This window comes from Labeo rohita, chromosome 9, assembly GCF_022985175.1.
Source record: "Labeo rohita strain BAU-BD-2019 chromosome 9, IGBB_LRoh.1.0, whole genome shotgun sequence".
NCBI classification, from domain to species: domain Eukaryota; kingdom Metazoa; phylum Chordata; class Actinopteri; order Cypriniformes; family Cyprinidae; genus Labeo; species Labeo rohita.
Genome location: NC_066877.1, coordinates 10,355,791 through 10,380,068, shown reverse-complemented (window position 1 = coordinate 10,380,068; position 24,278 = coordinate 10,355,791). Strand labels below are relative to the sequence as shown.

Sequence of the window (24,278 nt, the reverse complement as noted above, 5' to 3'; positions counted from 1 at the left end):
GGGGGTTTCTCTGCCATAATTTTCCTGTTTTATGTTTTTTACTGCATGTTGGTTGCACCACATGACTGATTTGAGACTTTTTTTTTTCATTATAAAATAATAATTGTGCAGAAGGCTATGTTTCCTTGTTTAAAAATGATTATATAATTATTATTAAATATGCGTCTATGTCAACAGTTTTAAATCTAGTTTAAAATCCACTTAGATTTAATTGGTTGTACCACATGATTTTAACTTGAAAGAAACTTGAAAAAAAAAATGTTCACAACTATAAATAAGCAATACTGTTAAAATATTTTAATAAGAAATAATAAAAGTAAAATTGTTTTCAAGATTACAATATATTAATGTTGTTATAAATCCTAATTCAACGTGATTACACGGTTAGTTGGTTTTTATTATTTGCATTTAGCTTAGTGAAATATGTGTCTGTGGCAAATAACATAGTTCAAACCTTGTTAAATCTAAAATCTAACATTTATTGGTCACACCACATGACTTTAATTTGGTGAACAGAACACCTTTAGCGAGCATCTTCAGAGTATCCTTCTTTGATCAGCTACACAGAATAATAACCAATTTGTTAAACAGTGGAGGAATTTCCTTCTGAGAGCTTTGCCAAATCAAATATTTGGCCCTCCATTCATCATAGAGCACCTGACATTAAGTAGCTCAGTGCGTCACGGCAGGGTAGAGAGGAAGGCCCACGGACTCACCACAGATTGATTTACAGAGACATAAGGCAGTAAATCACCAGCCAGAGGGCGAGACTGCCTCACAGGGCTCAAATAACAGGCCAGCAGCCAAAGCACCATGTGAGTAATCTATCAAGACCTGTTACAGTCAGACGCAAGGGGGTATAGTGGGTCTACAACCTCACTTGCATCTGTGAGACACCAGTGTTGTTGTCACATTGATGTTCCCATCAGCTCCCATCACAGACAGTGTAACCCCTTTTATCACTGAGAGAATGAACGTCCTTTATGACCATGTGGAATTCTGAACTTTCAATCAGAATCAAAGAACAAGGCCTGCACAGTTATCTTCTTTGGCTGAAGTAGAGGAGTCCCTGTGCATTACTAAACTAGGGATATAGATGAAATTTACCATCTCCAACATGTAGGGTAAATTTGTAAAGAGGTAATCACTTGCTTGCTTAAAAAGCCATAGATCAGATTAAATTGACCTAACAGCTCGCATAAACATGTTCCTTAATTAAGATTTGAAAGAGCAGGCAGCATGGAAATGAATGAGAGAATTTAATTAGTGCATAGACATAAGTTCCAGATGCTCCGGACACTGCTGATCCTCAGCCATTGTAATGAACTGCACTGATAACACAATTCCAGGAAATAAACAAGAGTGAATCACAACTGAACTTAGCATGATCAGATAATATGCACATGGGCAAATGAAGAAAGCTGATGGTCATGTAACCCCTTGCGAAAAAGAGTACCTATTACAGAAATTATATACTTTAAAAAGAATATACTTAAGTGTGAAATGAATGTAATGTTTTTAGACAATTAACTGCATGTTAACTGCAATTAAAGGAGAACTCCACTTCCAGAACAACAATTTACAAATACTTAAAATCACCCCCTTGTCATCCAAGATGTTTATGTCTTTCTGTCTTCAGTCGTGAAAAAATTATGGCTTTTGAGGAAAGTATTTCATGAGTTTTCTCCATATAGTGGGCTTCACTGGTGCTCTGATTTTGAACTTACAAAATGCAGTTTAAATGCAGCTTCAAAGGGCTCTAAACAATCCCAGCCAAGGAAAAAGGGTCTAATCCAGCGAAACGATCGCTAATTTTTTTCGAAAAATAAAAATTTCTATACTTTTTAAGCACAAAAGCTTGTGTAGCACAGGCTCCAGGACGCGCATCCATGACACTACAAATCACGTCTCGAATCAAGTAAGAAACAAGTTCATCGACTGTGTACTCCTGCCCGAAAAATTCCATCTTATTTTCTCCTACAACTTCAGAATCGTCTGACATTGTTGTACCTTTTTGTTTGTAAGCAGCGTTTGAGTTAGTTGCACTTCCTTAGTCTTTGCGCGTTTGCTTTGTAAGCACTAGGCCTACGTTCTGCGTGACCTTTTGACATGATTCAATACTACGTAGTGTCGTGGACGCGCATCCCAGAGCTAGTGCTACAGGAGCGTTTGTGCTTAAAAAGTATACCATTTTTTTTTTCCTGAAAAAAAAAAGACAGATCGTTTCGCTAGATAAGATCCTTCTTCCTTGGCTGGGATCATTTAGAGCCCTTTTAAGCTGCATTTAAACTACATTTTGAAAGTTCAAAATTGGGGGAACCAATGAAATCCTAAATGGAGAAAAATCCTAAAATGCTTTCCTCAAAAAACATAATTTCTTCACGACTGAAGACAGAAAGGCATCAACATCTTGGATGACAAGGGGGTGAGTAAATTATTTGTAATTCGTTGTTCGGGAATTGGACTTCTCCTTTAAGGGTACATTAACACAGATACTATGTTTTAAAACGTCAGAAAACATTGAATTCGCTTTACTGCACATGTGTACAGCCTCAAAAAAGCTCACCGAAACAATACAGATGAAACAGACATGATATGTTTCCATGTAATTCTTCTGGCAGGGCCATTTTATTTAGAAAAAAATATCTCATCATTCACTGACACGTCCAGGTCCCACTCACTCCCAAATGTATGTTTGATCTAAAATGCAACTGCCCTCATGGTTGTCGCAAGTAAATTTTCTGTCATCTTTGCAGGACTGTGATATGAAGTGTGTACAAAGTAACACATCTGTAGCAATAGTGTAAAGTAAGTAACACATAAAGTAATCATAGTAATCACGCCACAACAGGGGTATAAACATGGATATCTATTGGTACAATATGTGGCACATGACTAACCATGCAACATTGTTTTCAAAAGACTTCATTTTCCTAGTCTACACTACAACGCGAAAACTGCGTATTGAATTTTTTTTTTACTTTTTGCGTTTTCAAAAAGCTCCTTTTCCTCGACAAAAAAAAAAAAAACACCTTGGTGTGGACGGAACGCCAAAACAGAGAGAAAAAGATGCGTTTTCAAACAAAAACGTATTAGTGTGGACAAGGCCTAAATAAAAATGTATTATAGCGTAAATTTATATTAAAGGCACAATATGTAAGATTTTTTAAATTAAATATCCAAAAACCACTAGAACAATTAAATATGTTCTGCTGAGTCCTGTACTAACATTATTCCACATGTTTCCAAGAATGTTTAAATCCAGAAAAATAAGCACTTTTAATTAGTGTTCTGTCCCTAGTTCTTGCGTCGCCTGCCAATGATGCCATAAACAATCGATTTAGTAGAAAACATTTAAACGCCAAGGCGCTTTAAAGGTCCACTGAAGTGCTTTGAATCATGCAGCGTTATTCTATGTGTTGACGTAATTTCAACTGAAACAGGAAGACAGGGCGGGACATATCAAGCAGTCCCGCCCCCTTTTTTAAAAAGAATAATAAATGACGTTTATATATATATGTGTATACATATATATATCACAGCTTGGGCCAGTGCCGTTGAGCTCACTAAAGCCACATTTGACAGCGTATGACAGCCCCAATCTCATCCATATCTCTATAAATTATAGTATTCTGTGTAAAATTCAAAAGGGTCAGATATGATTTGTGGTCTGCCCCTATTCGCGCATATGATCTGCTCCATGCTATCTTTTCTCTGGACCAAACCAGACTTCTTTCGCCCCAATGGAAAAGATATTTACACTATTTACAGTTCCCTATCCTTTATATAAGGGGAAAACACTAATTCTATGAACACGCGAGCAATTTCAGCCATGGCTTCAGCGTCTATTTATAGTGTAAAGGGCAGGACTTTTCGGATTCTAGAGAGCATTTGATTGGACAGAAAGTTTGATAAGAAGCTGAAGTGCAGGGTGATGTCATCAAAATCGTTGATCCATATTGGCGAAAGTGAGAGACTGTACGTTTTGAATGCTTATATCTTGTAAAAGCGAATTTTGTCATTGTTTTGAAACACTCTAGCTTATAAATAACCTTAAAGGAACACTCCGTTTTGCTCATTGTCCAACTCCCCTAGAGTTAAACAGTTGAGTTTTATCGTTTTCGAATCCATTCAGCCGATCTCTGGGTCTGGCGGTAGCACATTTAGCATAGTTTAGCACAGATCATTGAATCAGATTAGACCGACAGCATCTCGCTCAAAAATGACATATAATGATGATATTTTTCCTATTTAAAACTTGACTCTTCTGTAGTTACATTATGTACTAAGCCTGACGAAAAATGAAAAGTTGCTGATATGGCTAGGAACTATACTCTTATTCCGGCGTAATGATCAAGGAACTTTGCTGCCGTACCATGAGTGCAGCAGGCGCAATGATATTACGCAGCGGCTGAATGGTATGGTATGGCAGCAAAGTTCCTTGATTATTACGCTAAAATGAGAGTATAGTTCCTAGCCATATCGACCTAGAAAATCGCCACTTTTCATTTTTCGTCCGTCTTTGTACACGTTGTAACTACAGAAGAGTCAGAGAAGTGTTAAGAGGAAAAATATTAAAACTGGTCATTTTTGAGCGAGATGCTAACGGCCTTATCAGATTCAATGATCTATGCTAAGCTATGCTAAAAGTGCTATCGCCACACCCGGAGATCGGCTGAATGGATTCGAAAACAGCAAAACTCAACTGTTTAACTCTAGGGGAGTTGGAAAATGAGCCTATTTTCAAAAAAAGTGGAGTGTTCCTTTAAGACTAACACATTCATAGTAAAAGCCAAAAAATTTAAATTTTGATTTCATGGGGTCTTTAATATATTATGCGTTTTATTAGACAGGTGACGAATGCACAGAGTAGCATTATAATAGAACTTTCGACACACTCAAATGTATCTGATACGCATGACCGGAAAGAGTGGAAGCAGTCGACTGTGGCATAATAAAAGCGCTGCTGTTCTCAAGTGGTTTGTCGTGTTCGTCTGTCATTAGCAATCAGCTTTGTTTCCCTTCCACCGCTTTCAGCCCCACCCTGCTTCATCTACAGTAACGTTAATAAAGCTTTAACACATTAGCTCATCCATGAACATGATTTCTGCCCGAGTCCCGTCAGATTGCCTCAGCTGTGGGGATGAAGATGACAACTCCCATGATCCTTCATCAAGCTACGCCTTTGTTTCTTTGTTAGTTTTGAATTTTTGAATACGCTGCCTATAATGGCAAAAATTACATACTGTGCCTTTATGTTGTCATATATTGACATATATAGAATTGTGAGAACGGGTTAAAGGTCATCATCTCCCATCACTCCTTAAATGTTCAAAATGGCTTTCTCTATACTGAATGCATTAGATGGTTAAATCACATTGACTAAAAGAGACACACTCAAAACACTAGCTCCTACCAATCATTCTAGGTTCTTTTTAGAGCTAATATTGATTAGAATCATTTATGTACCAATCACATGTAATGAGGACCCACAAAAGCATACGCATAGAGCACAGCCAGAGCATTCATCACTCCGACCACTGCAGACTCATAAATCTCAACAGTTTTTACACAAAACCATGGGCCATTGATCACTTCCATACTTGAAAGCCAGAGTCCAGGAAAACAGTGAGAGTGCTAGCAAAGATTAATAGAGATGTGTTGGTCATACACACAAATGGCATATAAATTAATTGATGGACAAGCTGGGATATGCAGACTAATCAATCACATTCCTAAAGATGGATGAGAGTATTGGCGATGGAGAGATGTAATCTGCAAAAACACAATGGAAATTACCATTTAACTTCTTTTACAAGCTTTTTAAGTATCGCAAAATGCTCTGTGGCTTCAAAAAACTCTCTTAAAATTCAGTGAATTATAAGTGGACCTGCAGATCCCTCATTACAGAGCAAGATTATAGACTACTTTCAAGTCAAATTAATTCAGGACAAATGGTTGACATCATTTCAAACAAAAGAAAACACTGAGTCTGAATATGGTGTTTAATCACTCCCTGAAACCTTGTAAAGAAATCTGTGATTATCAATGCACATTTTAATGGTGGCTAATGTAATCACATGTTTCTGTTAAAGACAATCAGATGTGCTTGACACTGCTTTGATTTCCCTCAGCTGAACCTCAGCCAACCTGACTATGATATCAGATGAACCGGACTGAATCCAACAGCGCTAAACCAAAGCAGACTTCAGTAACAAAAATTAAAAAAAAAAACCTTGGGCAACAAGGAAGAGTAGCATCTCAGTGAATTGGCATGATTACTATGATCCAAATGCATTGCATTCTACAATCCATTGACTCAATGAAGCAATTATGAAATATATGTCACAGGAAAACAACTGAACTGAACGCAACAGGATCATTGAATATGTCTGATACAAATACACTTAAGAACCATGACAGGATGTAGGATGAGATGGCAGTCTTAAACTGAGTAAAGAGCACTACTGCCCTCTGCTGTGGAACACTAAAAACAACGTGCATCATTTTCTGTCAGATTTATATACTGTGCTTTCTGCTTAAAATGATATATCAGTGACATATCATTAATAAATAATCTTTTTTTTTTTTTTTTTTGTACTGACATAGAAAAATTCTTCAGGTCCCACAAATACTTTGGTTTTTTAGCATTTTTGTGTATTTGAACCCTTTCCAACAATGACTGTATGATTTTAAGATCCTTCTTTTAACACTGAGGACAACTGAGGGAAGGTTCAAATTCTCACTGGTGCTCCAGAAGGAAACATGACGCATTAAGAGCCAGGGTGTGAAAAAGTTTTGAATTTGAAGAATGGGGTAAATTTAACTTAATTTGTCTTCTGGGAAACATGTAACTATCTTCTGTAGCCTCTGAAGGACAGTATTAAATGGAAAAATATGATATTTAGGCAAAATAAGAAAAGTGTTCCGAAAGAAAAATCTTTATTCTGTTCAAAAGTTTACACCCCTGGCTCTTAATGCATTGTTTTTCCTTTCCAGTGTTAAAAGATGGATCTCAAAATCATACAATCATTGTTGGAAAGGGTTCAAATACACAAAAATAGTAAAAAACCAAAGAATTTGTAGGATCTGAAGGATTTTTCTAAAAAAAGAGCAGGCGGTTTAACTGTTCAGGACAAACAAGGGACTCATGAACAGCTATCGCTTAACAAAAAACAGCTAACAGCTGTGGATCATTCACGTAACAACACAGTATTAAAAATCAAGTGTATGTAAACTTTTTAATGGGGTCATTTTTTTTTTCTCGTGGACTGTATGTAAACGTCTTTTTATGTAAAATATCTTATTCAGGTCAGCACTAAATAAAAAATAACATGCATTTTGTATGATCCCTCTTATTTTGGTAAAATAAAAAACATTTCACAGATTCTGCAAGGTGTGTGTAAACTTTTGACCTCAACTGTATCTTTGGTACTTCTGCTGTATTTATTTATTTATTTATTTTACTGAAACTACAAGTGTCAATATTTAAGTAAATCTAAAATAATGAAATAACTAAATGTGTTAATGATAATAATAAAAGATCTTAATGTTCTTCAGGATTCAGTAATATATGCCTATTCTACTTGTTTTTGATTATGGGATAAGATTGTAAAATAATTTGCTTTATTTTGTTAGATTTTATTATACATGTTACATGTACTTACTATTATAATAACAATTAATTATGTGTAATTACATGAAAGTAACCCTAAACCAAACCCTAATCCTAACCCAAACCATACAGACTTTTCCAGGTCTCATTACAGTATATCCAGAGACTGTGAGAATGCAATAAAAATTACAGTTGTTGAGGGAATGAATAAAGAAATATGATCAAAGTCAGATTTCATTTTGATTTTTAGCTGTTTTAGATTATTTTAAAAATGTATTGTGTCTTATTTCAAAATGGCATATTAAAGAGGACATATCATGAAAATCTGTTTTTGCAGGTGACAGCAGTGTACCAGTTCTAACGCCATTGCAAAAGTTCAAACAAAGCATTCTGTTGTTGGCTGCACAGAAGAGCACAGAACACTATTTAGAGTCCCAGCCTCAGAGGAGACGAAAGCAGTGGATTTATTGATTTATTTACTGTATATTACACTGCTGTCATACAGATCTAATATAAACATACCCTTTCTTTCCTAGCTATTTACCTTCACAGACATAACCAACTGTTTTTGTAACTCGTGTGTTTTTAACAAACTTGTGTGTATTTGACAGTTTAAGCACAATAGGACATAAAAAGAAGGTTTATTTTTAGTACACATGCCTGTGACAGCCGCTTTCTGTGCAGACGCTTCGGATGTGTGCACTCAGAAAACCCTATATTGGAAGTTTAAACAAATATGGCTTTAAAACGCATGATTTCTGCATGATAGACATGATAATCAAAACCAAACAGATGTTTTTTTGGCAGAGTTTCTGATGCGCTATTAACAGCCTGTTTCTGCTTCCACTCAAAATTGGCATTTTTTAAAATTACATAAATGATCTGTGGGATATTTTGAGCTGAAACTTCACAGACACAATCTAGGGACACCTGAGACTTACACTTCTGAACAAAATCTTAAGACCAGGGGAAACATTACAAGTATTCGCATTTTGCGCTGGTGGATCGTAACCAGGTTGTAAGTACTGCTTTAAAATGGCAAAAGAAGAAACAGGAACAGGCACCAAAAAATAGAGTAGGCAATTTATAAAAAACTGAAGAAAACTCAAACAGGCTGTTCATCAGCTGATCAAAAGTTTATGTCATTGTTCTTCAGGCAGTCATACTGTCATGACCTCCTGATGGCATAGGCAAAAAGGCTTTCTGTCTTTGAACGTGGCAGGATTGTTGAGCTGCATGCCCAATGCCCCGCACAATGCGATTGGACGCAGTAAGACAGCCATTTTATATTTCTCAAAAGATCCTGAGAGTTATGGGACATAAAAGTCAAGTGGTGAACCCAAAGAAAATTCACCTGTATTGAGCTGGAGGATCCAACTTTGTGGGTCGAGGATCGGTCTGTGTTTTCATGGACAGCCCCCATGAAGACACAGACCGATCCTCGACCCAAATTAAGGCCCTTATTGATGCTGATTGCAGCCCAATAACCATAAGACATCATCTGCAAGAGAAGGGCTTCAAGAACAAAAATCATCTTCAAAGGCCACAACTCCTCCCACGCCACAAACTTGCCCGTTTGGAATTTGCAAGGGACCACCAAACATGGGACACTGAAAGATGGAAGAAAGTTTTATTTTCTGACGAGAAAAAATGTAAGCTGGACAGTCCTGATGACTTCTAACATTACTGGCATGACATGGAGATCCCACTAGAGATTTTCTATGCAGCACAGTGGAGGAGGCAACATCATGATTTGAGGTGCTTTTTCCTTCAATGGGAAAATGGAGCTTCAGGTTGTGCAGGGGCGTCAAACGGCCGCTGGCTATGTAGACATGTTGCAGTGGGCATCCCTCTTGACTGAGGGCCCTCGTCTGTGCGGTAAAGACTGGGTCTTTCAACAGGAGAATGCTGCAGTTCACAACGTCCACCTGACGAAGGAGAATAACGTCGCTCTTTTGGACCTTCCTGTGAGTTCCCCTGATCTAAATTGCATTGAGAATGTTGGAAAGGGTTCAAAATACTGAAAAACCAAAGAATTTTTAGGACCTGAAGGATTTTTCTAAAATAAGAGCAGGCAGTTTAACTGTTCAGGACAAACAAAGAACTCATGAACAGCTATCACTTAACAAAAACAGCTAACAGCTGTGGATCATTCATGTAACAACACACTGTTAGAAATCAAGTGTATGTAAACTTTTTAATGGGGTCATTTTTTTTCTCGTGGACTATATGTAAACGTCTTTTATGTGAAATATCTTATTCAGGTCAGTACTAAATTAAAAATAACATGCATTTTGTATGATCCCTCTTATTTTGGTAAAATAAATAACATTTCACAGATTCTGCAATGTGTATGTAAACTTTTGACCTCAACTGTATCTTTGGTACTTCTGCTGTATTTATTTATTTATTTAATTTTACGAAGGAGAATAACGTCGCTCTTTTGGACCTTCCTGTGAGTTCCCCTGATCTAAATTGCATTGAGAATGTTTGAGGATGGATGGCAAGGGACGTTTACAAAAAATTTCATCAGTTCCAGACTGGAAACACATTGCCACCAGCCTCCTGGAAACAGTCGAATCAAGCATGCCAAAAATGAATGTTTTAAGTAATCAACAAGAATGGTGGGGCTACTCACTACTGAGTCCTTTTTTGACACTTTTAGCTCTGTTGTGGGTTTTTTTTTTTTTTTGAGCAATGGTCTTAAACTTTTGATCAGCTGATAAACAGCCTGTTTGAGTTTTCTTCAGTTTTCTATAAATTGCCTGTTCTCTATTTGTTGGCTCTTGCTCCTGTTTCTTCTTTTGCCATTTTGAAGCAGTACTTACAGCCTGGTTAGGATCCACCAGCGTGAAATGCGAATATTTGTAATGTGTCCCCTGGTCTTAAGATTTTGTTCAGGAGTGTATATCTTGTAAATTGTGGCATAATAGGTCACATATAAATTGTTCTAATACAATGTGTAACAGGCTATAAGAATCTGCTGCTCCATGTCTTACTATGACATGTTTTGTCTCAGAGATATTTGATGTTGTGATAAGTACATAAACTTTTTCACATACAGGCTGGATCTGCTCCTCTGGAAGCTCAAAGGCAAATTCCCCTCTGTCACAAAGCTCGAAAGTAAATGAAACTGGGATTCCAACCAAACATGCTCTGTCTTGAGAGGAGCCAGAGAACAGATCTGTCTGAAAAATAAAGTGGCAGAAGGTCCGTAACCAACGATCTTCTTTAACATGGGAACACGAATCAGTATTATCTTCAAGAAGAAACAAACAAAGAGGGATTTCACTCACAAAGATATTTGGAACAGTTCCCGTTTCATACTCCATTTTCGTGCATGGTATCAGCTGCAGCCAAGCCAACTTCCATCTGTTCACGCCATAGAAATCACTGAGGGAAAAGTACGTGAAGACATCCATCCAAACGAACACAGCTAGGAAAATATTTAACTTACTCTTACAATGATTCACTTCGATTTGATTAGATTACTGAGATATAACAACAAAGATAACGTATGTGCGAAAAATGTAAGTATATAAGTTTGCTGCGATTTTGAAACTGATATTTCAAGATTAAAAAAAATAATAAATTACAGCTACTTTACCAAAACGAAGATAACAAATTATGAATCATAGGAACAACGTATTTATTTGTTGCCACAATATCCTTTTTCTTCACGTGTGGGGCTCCATATATAACAGAAAGTAACTTATGTTTATATTATATATATGAATAATTTATGCAGGTTTTCATTTTGAAAAGGTTCAAAATGAACAGATAGCCCTGCCCTCGAAATCAGTACAGTACTGGGTCTAGATGCTCAAAGTAATAAGCCTTAATATGCATATTGCATACACAACTATAAATATTTTAAGTGTTACTAAATTACAAAAATTACTAAATTTGCATGCTGATATACTGCATGTTAGCCTCATCAAAACCACAAGAAATTTAGTGCCATTGAAGCTTCTGACAAAGAGGCTCTGAATCACAAACGATGTAAAAAAAAAGAAGTTTTATTAAAAAGTATTTTTGTCCACAGTAGTTAAGACTTTGGCACCTAAAACACAAACATAAAAACAGTATACACCCATAATCTGCATTCCATCAAAACATACATAAAAAGGGATAAATAAAAGAAAAAAAAGTTCACTTCTTCATTAACACAGTGCTTTCCTTTGCCTCCTGACGGACACAAAAGTCCACAGATCAACCAACCAATCAGATTAGGGCGGGGTGAATATTACATCATACAAAAAGGATGCCTACAAGGCACAAAGGTTTTCATTGTGAGACAGTGCTTGTTTTAGAAAAGAACACCAATGAACGTTTTTGATCACTGACAAAAATACACAAACAGTCACAAAATCATTTAAAAAACACAATCAGGCAATAATACTGAAAAACACAAAGGCAAGATGTGTTGATTCTCTGCTGATGGTCCACTGATTTGAGTTTCCAGGGGATGTGAAAACCATGTCAACAGCCAAACTTCAAATCAGTGGAATCTCAATGTAGATGGATGGTGTCCTTCCATCCACTCTGCAGAGGGAGACTGGCTGCTGACTCGACCAATCAGAAGAGTGAGAAGTTTTGTCTCTCGGCGTGACGTCACAGGTGGAAGCAGCAGGACAGAGTTTGCAGTGTGAGTGAAGATAAGGACAGAGAGGCACTGAGGGAGCTAGATACAGTCTCTGGGGGCCATGTCCTCTCCATTACTGGGCAAAACAGATAGACGCTTTTATTCTAAACCGCTCTGAGCATCTGCTAAGAGGTCTGGTCTCAGGCACTCGATTGGACACTGAATGTTCTGTAGAGAGAAAGTAAAAATATGTCATTATGGAATTAAACATCAGCGTATCTACTTTATAATATACATGTTAGTTATCTGATAGTGCACGATTAAGCGGTGTACATTATTCAAAAGAAAGTTTGTATAAAATCTTAAAATCTAAATCTCCAGACCGAAAATTTTCCTTTTTGAATGACCTACTTTTTTTAATAAGGAATAATGGTTATGAATATTTTTACACTGGCATTTCAGTATCCACTATCTTCAGTATAATTAATATACAACATAAACAAGGCATGAAATTATGGAAGCCCATTTCTACCACTGAATAAAAAATAAAGGTAATTGTTTCTCTCTCACAATCCTGACTTATTTTCAGAATTGTGAGATATAAACTTGCAATTCTGACTTTTCTTTCTCACAAATCTGAGTTTATATCTCAAAATTTTGACTTTTTTCTCACAATTCGGACTTTTTCTCTCAGAACTGTGAGATATAAACTCCAAATTCTGACGTTTTTTCTCACAAAACCGAGTTTGTCTCACAAATTTGACCTTTTTTCCTTACAATTCTGACCTTTTCTCTCTGAATTGTGAGATATAAACTCACAATTCTGACATTTTTTCTAGCAAATCCGAGTTTGTATCTCACAATTCTGACTTTTTTCCTCACAATTTGGACTTTTTCTCTCAGAACCGTGAGATATAAACTCCAAATTCTGACTTTTTTCTCGCAAAACTGAGTTTGTGTCTCACAATTTTGACTTTTTCCCTCACAAATCGGACGTTTTCTCTCCAAATTCTGATATAAATTCACAATTCTGATGCAAATCAGTTTGTATTTTTTCTTGCATTTTGTCTTTCACGATTTTGACTTATTTTCTCACAATCACAACTTTTTTTTTTCACAACTGTGGGATATAAACATGCAATTCTGACTTTTCTTTCTCACAAATCCGAGTTTATATCTCACAATCTTGACTTTTTCTCTCAAAACTGTGATATAAACTCCCAATTCTGACTTTTTTTTTCTCACAAAACCAAGTTTGTCTCACAAATTTGACCTTTTTTCCTTACAATTCTGACCTTTTCTCTCTGAATTGTGAGATATAAACTCACAATTCTGACATTTTTTCTCGCAAATCCGAGTTTGTATCTCACAATTCTGACTTTTTTCTTTTTTTCTCGCAATTCTGACTTTTTCTTTCCAAATTCTGAGATATAAACAAACAATTCTGACTTTTTTCCTTGGAAATCCGAGTTGGTCTCTCACAGTTTTGACTTTTTTTCTCGCAATTCTGACTTTTTCTTTTAGAATTGTGATATAAACCTACAATTCAGATTTTTCTCGCATTTTGTCTCTCGCAATTTTGACTTATTTTCTCACAATTCTGACTTTTTGTCTTAGAATTGAGATATAAATTCAGAATTCAGATTTTTTTTCTGGAAAAAAGACTGATATGTTCTTACAACTGCGAGCTTATGTCTCACAGTTCTGACTTAATTCACAATTCAAGTGCGAAATTTAAGCTCACAATTCTGATAAACGAGTTTAAATCTTGCAATTCTGAATTTCTTTCTCAAAATTGCGAGTTTATATCTCAAGTCTGAATTGCGTGTTTGAAATAAGTAGAAATGTTTCTTAAGCAGCAAATCATCATATCAGAATGATTTCTGAAGGATCATGTGACAATGAAGACTGGAGTAACGATGCTGAAAATTCAGTTTTGTTCTCACAGGAATAAATTTCATTTTAAAATACTTTTAATTAGCAAACAGTTATGTTAAAACTGTAATCATATTTCACAATATTACTGTTTTTACTTAATAAAAAAAAACACATTAACCTTCCCAACCCCAAACGTTTGAATCTGATGAAGTGTAATTAAAAAAGACTGTAAAAAAGACTCACCAGTTTGCGTAGGGCGTTCTCTCTGTAGCGGTCGTAAGCATCAGGGCGCACTGGAGGCTGAATGAGGTCCGCGTCAACTTCAGCACCAGGACGACGACAGTTCTCACAGCGCCAACCCTGAATCGACAACAGTATTTTAATCATGGGAATATGTAGTATAGAAACTCCTTCATATGTAAAAACATACTAAAATACAGAAGAGACATAAAACCTAGTGTTACCTGTTGTCCTCCATAGCAGGTACATGTGCAAATGGCTCCAAGATACTCCTTCTGCCACTGGTTGCCCACCTGGTACAGCTTTCCATCATCATAACAGGTGGATTCATCTACGAAAGACAATGCACGTCAATCAACCAACCATTACATGCTCAAAGCTGCTTAGACTCAACTGTTGGAAACTCTACTTACGGGGTTCACATTTAAACTCTCCTTTCCCGTTGCCCAGACATGTGCAGCTCATCATCTGACCGTTCTCAGCATGACGGTCCCACTTCTCGCCAATTCGGTAGTTGTGGCCATTATCATGGCACCACTCTGTAAATTGAAAGATGTGTGTTGTTTAGCTTATGAACCCTCAAAAGTGTCTAAAGAAAGACATTTCCAGCGAATTCATCCTTCACACACATTCATACAGTGGTTATTATACATAATAAGCTGGTCTCAGAATTTAATATCATCTGGTTAAAGGCTGACAATACAAATCTGAGACATGAGCCACTTCATCTCCATGCCATGTTTGATAACTTCTACAAACATGTCAGAAAAAGCTAGCATGGGCAACAGCCTCGAGTGTACTGAAATGTAGCAAAAATATGACACATAACACATTTTTAACTGGCAAACGGTCACCCATGCTAGAGCGAGGTGTGGTGTTTAGCATGTAGCGGCATTGCTCATTCACTCACTGGATGAATCACATCTGAAATGCCCACTGCCGAGGCCAAGGCACTTGCACCAGAGTTTAAAGCCTGTTTCGGACATGCGCTCCCACTCCGCTCCCACCTCATGGTAGGTGGTGGTGAATGTGTCGTAGCACATATCCCTGCCTGTGGGAATCACTCCAGCCCCTGGAACTAAAGCATATGAGGAGTCAGGAACAAGCATGTAAGCTTCTGAAATGTGGTTACAAGTTTGTAAAGTTTTGGGATGATTTACCACTGTTTCCGACAGTCACAACATCTTCCAGGACTTTCTGTTTTTGGTCTCCATTGACAGACTCCACAAGAACATTATAGGAGGCACCAGAGGTGAGACCAATCAGTGTAGCGCTAGTGGACGTGCCAGGCAGACGCATCTGAAGGAGAGAGAGAGTGTGTTAATTAATAATCACTGATAATATCATACTACAAGAAAAAAACACGACATCAGTAGCTTGAAGCTGCATTATATGGGCCATTCTACAGAATTGGTGCAAACTGCTATCCCACAACCAAAAAACACATTTAAAAAGCATTCAAATATTAGATGTTCATAAGATTCTTCTATTATGTATTGAAAACCATGATAATATGTAAAATATCAGTACATTTAATATATATAAAAACTATTTTTTGGGTACTTTCAATTGGGAGGTGGCTGTCCCAAACCCTAACCCCTGAATTTCAACTTATGAAAATGACACTGAAATAACTTTTGTATTCTTTTCCATTGTTGCTTTTAAAAGTATCTTTGATTCTTTTAAAATATTTGTAAATTATGAAACTGCATGTAAAAAAAAAAAAAAAAAAAAAAAAAAAAAAAGTGTCCCGTATTTTTCACGTCACTACCGAAACAGTGTATGTTTTAGTACATTGGCTGATTGATTGAGACCAATTTTAACTACACCCCTACATTTATGAACAGGGAATATTCCTGTGTCCCCCTTTCTCATAGCTACAAGGTGTAAGTAGATCAATTTCAAAATCCGAAAAATTTGTGTGTAACTTTAAGGAACATTACTACCGAACACCTTTTTTCTGCAATTAAGCACACTTTTTTGGGAGTTATTCCATAACATTTAGTTTTCATGTGTACCACTGTTCAGAACTGTGCTAGCTAACCATGTGCTGATTAGCATCTTTGAGCTAGGTTCAATCTAAAATTGTCACTACCGAAACTGGTGGTGTTTCGGTAGTGACATCTTTTGTTTTTTGTGGGTGTTATCCCATAAAATTGTCAATCAACATGTCATCATTGTTTTGGTAGTTGCAAAGGTAACACCTAATCCTCATATTTGGGGGAAATAAACAAAATTTTAGTACAGTTATGGAAAATTTCAGTATTGTAGTAGGTTTTAGTAGTGTTGGAATGAAACATGGAATGTTTTGTCAAAAATAAACTATACTTAATTATCAGCCAAGATGTTTTGATAGTGTTTGGTTTAATGTATATTCAACTAACTAATGAATCCTTAACTTTGAATTCAGTATGATCACCTTTTTGCCTTTTACAAAGAAAAAACTGATTCAAAATACAACAAATCTCATAAATTACACTTGAAATATTGTTAAAAATGTAATTGTTACTGAATTACCTCTGAAAAAAAATGTAATAAAATAGCAAAAAATATATTTACAATGTAGATGTAAGCCAAATCTTAATCGGCCAATATAATGCTTCTAATTAAATTATTATTATTGTGTTTCGGTAGTGACAAATTTGGGATAAGACAAATATTCCAAAACTTTCTGAAAATACAATTACGATAATTAACTGCACAATTACTGGAAATGTGTATATTCAATATTATACAATTTGCATACATACAAATTGTTTGTTTTTTTCAAGACGTTTCCAACTCTGACTTTGGACTAATTCTATATAATGTCCCATATTTGCACTTTATATATACATATTAATTGTGAATAATTTGATTTTTTATATATTTTAACTGATTGACAGCTCTAGTATTTAATGAGAGGAATTTCAATATCAGATATGACTGTTTACTCACCTGGAAGCTCTTCTCGTTGATCTCTGTAATGGGACTGCATGACACCACATACTCTGAGGTGTGCGGCACAGGCTGCCACATGATTGTGGTGTGGGTCTGAGCTTCCTGGGGTAGGTTTGTCTCATTGTAAAGACCGTCGAAGGGGAAGCCAGGTTGAGGTCCCTCGCTCACCTGCACCACTGGCACTCTCTGGCCATCTGCTCCAGGCAGGGGGATGTAGACCAGGGGCTCGCGGTGGGTTGGGGGATGAGGCTGCTGGCCGTTATTGCCCAGGTTGTAGCTCTGATATTCAGTGTAGATGTGTTGGCCCTGCTGTCCCAGTGTGTTGTGTCTATTTGGCCCCAGCATATGCACATGGTTGTTGTTGAAGTTGTCATTGTCATTGTCATTGTCGTTGTTGTCCTCTGGCACATCCAGGATATCATGGCGGGGGCGGCTGGGGTCGGGGAGCTGGGGGGTCAGCTGGTGGATTTCCAGTTCTAAGAGGAAAATTGTGTTGGGGGAAGCAAATGAGTATTGCAATGCCATATTTTGCCAGCAGAGGGCAATGTAAAGTGCTTTTAATTCATGGTGCTTTGATTAGATCAGCATTGCATGTTTATTTTGAAAACAACTAAAGGAGAAGCATATATCACATAATATCATATAATACATATCACCAACATTGCTACATGATGCATATCAATAGCTTCATTAAATATCATCATCAAAATATTTTACAATAAAATTTTGAGTGCAAATACACTACCAGTCAAAAGTTTTTTAATGCCCCAAAAGTCTCTTCTGCTCACCAAGCCTGCATTTATTTGATCCAAAGAACAGCAAAAACAGTACGATTTTGAAATATTTTTACTATTTAAAATAACTGTTTTCTGTATGAATGTTTTAAAATGTAATTTATTCCTGTGATTTCAAAGCTGAATTTTTAGCATCATTACTCCAGTCACATGATGCTTCAGAAATCATTCTAATATTCTGATTTGCTGCTCAAAAAACATTTATTATTATTATTATTATTATTATTATTATTGTTGTTGTTGAATATTATTATGTAGATTTTTTTCAGGTTTCTTTGATGAATAGAAAATTATGAAGACCAGCATTTATCTTAAATAGAAATCTTTTGAAACATTATAAATGTCTTTATCATCACTTTTGATCAATTTAAAGCATGCTTGCTAAATAAAAGTATTATAAGTATTATATAAAAGTATTAATTTCTATCATTTCTTTCCAAATAAAAAATAATAAACTGTGAATGGTATAATGTATAATTTTACAAAAGCTCTTTATTTCAGATATATGCTTATCTCTGGATCTTTCTATTCATCAAAGAATCCTGGAAAAAAAATGTATTCAACTGTTTTAAATATTGATGATAATAATAATAATAACAAATATATCTTGAACAGCAAATAAGCATATTAGAACGATTTCTGAAGGATCATGTGACACTGAAGGATAATGATGCTGAAAAATCAGCTTCGATCACAGGAATAAATTACATTTTAAAATATATTCAAATAGAAAGCAGTTATTTTTAAATAGTAAAAATATTCACAATATTACTGCTTTTGCTGTATTTTGAATCAAATAAATGCAGGCTTGGCGAGACTTCTTACAAACATTAAAAATCTTACTGTTCCAAAACTTTTGACTTAAAATATTACATTTTAATGTTTCACAGAAATAAATTACATTCTAAAATATATTAAGATACAAAACAGTTATTTCAAATAGTATTAATATTTCACAATATTACCATTTCTACTGTATTTTTAATAAAAATAAAGGCAGCCTTGGTGAGTATTAGAGACTTATTTAAACATTAAATAATCTTACTGACCCCAAATATATAAAAAGTGGTGTAAAGAAAGGTAACAAAAGCATACTTACGAGTTTTTGCTTTGCCAATCAGTGGAATGCTTCTCTGAGCATTATTTAATGCCACAATCTTGATAACGTACTCAGTGCCTGGTTTCAAACCTACACATATAGACCACAATAAGGTTAAAAACAGGGAACCAATGGCAGGCTCTGCAAGAAAAATCAGTATAAACAATTATGTATAAATAAAGAGCAGTACCAGAGATGGAAGCGAAGGTCCTGCCAGCCTGGGGTCGAGGGGTCAACTCTTTAGGAATGTCTCCAGCCTCTTCATAGGTCACGTAGTATCCAGTGATAGTGCTTCGTGGAGGCTCCCAGGTGAAGGAGATTGAAGTAGGAGTCAGAGAGGTGAAATGGAGGTTTGTGGGTGGGCTGATAACTGGTTTTGCTAAAGAAAAAAAAATTATATATTTATTAAATTAAGTAATTATATTACATTACATTATATTAATATATTATATTATTTAAGTACCTGTAGTAGCTGTAAGGGTGAAAGGCTCACTACGTGCATTTCCATTCAGAGCAAAGATATTGATCTTATAAGTGGTTCCAGGCTCCAGACCTATAGGACACAGAATCATTTAACTGAATCTCACTTTTCAAAAAAGCAAAAGATGCAGCCTGTAATTATTATTATAGCTGTGTCGTGTACCAGTAATGGTGTAGGTGCGTGAATCAGGTTCAATGGTTCTCTGGATAGGATTATGGCCGCCCATGGTGGGTGTGGCTTCTACCAGGAAGCCAGAAATGCCTTCAGTCTTAGAGCGCCAGGTGAGAGTGATGGAGGAGTCCTTCAAATTAGATATACGGACACGTCGAGGTGGACTGATGTCTGGGAAAATGAAATCTAGATTGAGTTTTTGCCAGTACACACAGTAAATGCGGGTGTAATTCAGAGATGTTTTAGGACAGGTGGCTTACTGTCAGGTGTTGTGACTTCTCCCTTGACACGAGGGCTGGTGAGAGAGTTCTTCACACTGTAAACCTCCACTTCATAATCAGTGCCAGGCTATAAACACACACACACAGGGGGAAAAAATGAAGCAGAGCCTTGAAAATGTGCTTTGCAAAATACCATATAATTTTCTGAAACAATCTGGCACAGGCTTTAATCTTTGATCTACCCACTGACCAAAATGACAAGGTAGACGTACAGTGTGAGGTTTGCCTGATGGAGATTAACATTGCTCTCTGGCTATCAGTAACCCACAACCACAGCTAAAAATCAAGAAATGAATGCCTCAAACCTGAGGAACAGCTGTTTCGATAAAGATTTTTCCATGAAACCCCCTTAGTGCTGTTCTTAAGGCCTTTTTGGCATGAAATGCATGAAAGTAGTTCGTTCTACAGTACGTCTAATATCAGTCATGTTAAAGTTTTGAGAAAAGTATGAGATGGTTATTCACCATGAGTCCAGTAGCGTGGAACGTAGTCGAGTCAGGGGCGATGTTGTCCTCTTTAGTGGGTCCATTCTTGCTCTTGGGGGTGATGGCCACACGGTAACCTGTCAGCCTGACGTCAGAAGACGACCAGGAGACAGTGAAGGATGTTGGACCCACCTGGGAGAACTGCAGTTTGGTGGGCCCAGGAATAGCTACAGGGAGAGAAGAGAACATTAAAGAAACATTAGGTATATTACCAGATTTTAACATTTTCTGAAGAACACAAGACTCATTACCACAATTCTGGGATGTTGTAATAGTTGCCAGGATATTGCTATCTAAAACTGAGTTTAAGGTTACTTTTAAGTTACTATACAAATACAGTAAACACAGTAATATTGTGTTTATAGTAGTGCAAAATTTTGGTAGACCTGATTTTAAAATAGTAGAAGAGAAGCTGTTTAAAGTAATACCTGTTGTCTGAGTGCCCACCAGTGGAGTGCTGGGGGTCCGGTCATGCAGTGCAATGACTTTCACAGTGTATTCTGTGCCTGGTCTGAGGTCATGCAGCACTGCAGACTCAGCATCTCCATGTGGGGCAGGGAACAGCTCTCTCTCTCCCTCCTCGGGACTGTAGTACAGCACTCTGTAAGAGGAGACTACTCCATCAGGACTCTCCCAGGAGATGCGCATGGAGGTGGAGTCCACGTCAGTGAAGGAGAGGTCTTTGGGTTTGTCCACCGCTAGAGAAAGAAATATTTGAGACTATGAATGAATCTGTTTCAGTTTAACCTAAGTGCAATATTTTATAATATTTACAATTGACATTTTCATGATACATGTGAGTCTTTAACATAATTATGTACACTTAATTTGTTGACATGAGTTGACATTAAAGCATGTAAAGTACTTAATTATAATTCGACCTGTCATGTGTTATTTGATATTACAATTAAAAGTAATACTAAGCGGGGTCTAAAAAGCTCTTTAATGTGCAGTTAATTACATGATATAAAATAAAAATATAATATACACTACCAGTCAAAAGTTTTTGAACAGTAAGATTTTTAATGTTCTTTAAAGAAGTCTCTTCTGCTCACCAAACCTGCATTTATTTGATCCAAAGTACAGCAAAAATAGTAACATTTTGAAATTTTTACTATTTAAATAAACTGTTTTTTGAATATGTTTTAAAATGTAAGTTATTCAGGATATTTCAATGCTGAATTTTTAGCATCATTACTCCAGTCACATGATCCTTCAGAAATCATTCTAAGATTCTGATTTGCTGCTTATTATTTTGTTGAAATTATTATGTTGAAAACAGCCGAGTAGATTTTTTTCAGGTTTCTTTGATAAATAGAAAGTTAAGTTCAACAGCTTTTATCTGAAATAGAAATCTTGTTACATTATAAATGTCTTTATAATCACTTTTGATGAAATTAAATTAAAAAATAATAATTAAAAAGAAATTATACGGATTCAAAGCTTTTTAATGGTATAGTGTATAATGTTACAAAAGCTTTTTATTTCCGATATATGCTGATCTTTGGATCTATTCAAAGAATCCTGAAAAAAATTATTCAACTGTTTTAAATATTGATAATAATAATAAATATTTTTTAACAACAAATCAGCATATTAGAATGATTTCTGAAGGATCATGTGACACTGAAGAGTAATGAGGCTGAAAATTTAGCTTTGATTCAAATAGTTATTTAACAGTTACTTTAAATAGTAAAAATATTTCAAAATTGTACTGTTTTTGCTGTATTCTGGATCAAATAAATTCAGACTTGGTGAGCAGAAGAGACTTATTAAAAAAAAAAGTAATAATCTTACTGTTCAAAACTTTTGACGCATAGTGTATTTCCATTAATTGCATTTAACATGCAAAAATTTCTGAAAACATTATCTTCAGTTTACACTTAAAGTACATTTTTTCTATAATAATAAGTACTCTTTTTAAAAATATGCTTAAGTGTACTTCTGTTTCACAAGAAGTGAAGCAAAAAAAAAAAAAAATCTTTCTCGTTTTTTTTACACCTACTTGTGACTACAGTTTCGACCAGAGGGGGGGGCTCTCTCCATCCTGTCCCAGAGCAAACACACTGACAGTGTACTCTGCTGTCGGCATCAGGCCAGAGAACGTCATTTCAGTCTGGTCTGCAATTACATGTGAAAAACACACCTATTCAACTCTCACTTCGACAGCATTACCTCTTTACAACACTATATTTTTCAAAGCTGCAGTCCGTAACTTTTTCTGTGCTAACAATTTCCAAAATTTATATAATAAGTGAGTACATCGTGAATCAATTTTCCAAACCGTGTGCTGAATCACTACGGTACACCTATAATACGTTTTTATATTCCATCTACAATGTTTTTCCTCAAGACGCATAGAGTTCTGTTTATTAACCCTTAGAGTGCCAAAAGTTACAGACTGCAGTTTGTAGTGTCATATAAATTACCTGGAGCGACCACTTCAGAGAAAACAGGTCCCTGTCCATTTAGTGGTTTTCCTGTGACACGATATCCTGAGATGGGACCTGCTGCTGGGCTCCAGCGTACAGTAATAGTGTTGTCCTTTACGTCAGTCACCTCCATCTCTGATGGAGACTCAATATCTATGTTTAAAGAAACAAAGTCCATTATTTATATCTTTTAGCTCTCAACTAAGTGTCTGTAATTTCTACATCATCTGGTCTTTGTAAATCCTTAAAAAGTCAAACCAACAAACAAAGACCCGACAGATATTCTCAGATGCATCGGTTTACCTGTTCTGTGTATAACATGGATGGGGGTGCTGGAGGCAGGGCTGTCCCCTCTGCCGGTCACAGCGTAAACGGTGATGGTGTAATCGGTGCCTGGTCGTAGGCCTTCAATAGTGGCAGTAGACTGGGAACCAGGGACCGTAAATTCCTGAGGAGCGTCAAAACCACCTGAATGTGAAAAATCAGAATTCGGTCAACATCAAACTATGGTAAAATGTACATCAATGCAGGACCATCAATTCACACAATGCTGGAATATAAAATAATGAAATCCCTGCTGTTACATAAAACAACACTATTTTAATGAATCCAGTCACCTACCCGACTCTCCATGTGTGATCCTGTAGTACCTCACAGTGACAGAGGGGGCGTCCCAACGAACAGTGATGCTGGTTGGTGTTGAGGAGATAACTTCCAGGTCAGTCGGGGCATCAGAGACTAACAAAAAGTGATGAAAGACAATTAGCACTAATAAGATCTAAAGTAAGCTACAATGAGGAGACAAAACTCAGGAAGTGTCAGCATACTGGTAGACTGAGTTCCAGTTAGAGGCAGACTCTCGCGGGATCCGCTGACGGCATAGACGTTGATGCTGTATTCGGTCTCCGGGGTCAGGCCTGTGAGGGTGAAATGGCTCCTCGATGGGGGCAGTCTCTCCTCTTTAGCACGTCCCCCACTGGTCATTTGGTAGCGGATACGATATCCTGAGATAACAGCCTGAGGGGCCTGCCAGCGTACGGTAAAGGAGTTGGTGCCAACATCAGAGAACTGCAGGCCAACAGGAGCATCGAGGACTGTGAAGTAAAATGATGCATGACTTAACTTAGTCAACAAATTAAACTGATCTATTATTATACAGCTTTTTTTGCCAACAAACTCACCTGTTCTTTGAGTGCCAATGACAGGTGAGCTCTCTCTCTCTTCATAGACGCAAATCACACTGACAAGGTACTCGGTGTTGGGCACAAGATCTAAAA

At 36.5% G+C, this 24,278-nt stretch overlaps 1 protein-coding gene across 1 annotated transcript in view; it reads right to left on the bottom strand.

Annotated features, from left to right (window-relative positions):
* Positions 1-11,618: 11,618 nt before the first annotated feature.
* The window catches only part of fn1a (fibronectin 1a), a 36,233-nt gene continuing 23,573 nt past the window's right edge, over positions 11,619-24,278 (bottom strand). Inside the window, 21 exon segments of the mRNA XM_051119175.1 lie at positions 11,619-12,428; positions 14,322-14,438; positions 14,543-14,649; positions 14,732-14,857; positions 15,229-15,396; positions 15,479-15,617; positions 17,256-17,734; positions 19,152-19,241; positions 19,342-19,530; positions 19,615-19,704; positions 19,795-19,974; positions 20,064-20,151; positions 20,549-20,736; positions 20,998-21,267; positions 22,575-22,607; positions 22,610-22,690; positions 22,999-23,154; positions 23,305-23,469; positions 23,623-23,739; positions 23,829-24,095; positions 24,183-24,272. Of these exon segments, the coding sequence (XP_050975132.1) occupies positions 12,360-12,428; positions 14,322-14,438; positions 14,543-14,649; positions 14,732-14,857; positions 15,229-15,396; positions 15,479-15,617; positions 17,256-17,734; positions 19,152-19,241; positions 19,342-19,530; positions 19,615-19,704; positions 19,795-19,974; positions 20,064-20,151; positions 20,549-20,736; positions 20,998-21,267; positions 22,575-22,607; positions 22,610-22,690; positions 22,999-23,154; positions 23,305-23,469; positions 23,623-23,739; positions 23,829-24,095; positions 24,183-24,272 (3,209 nt within the window). The 3' untranslated portion in view covers positions 11,619-12,359.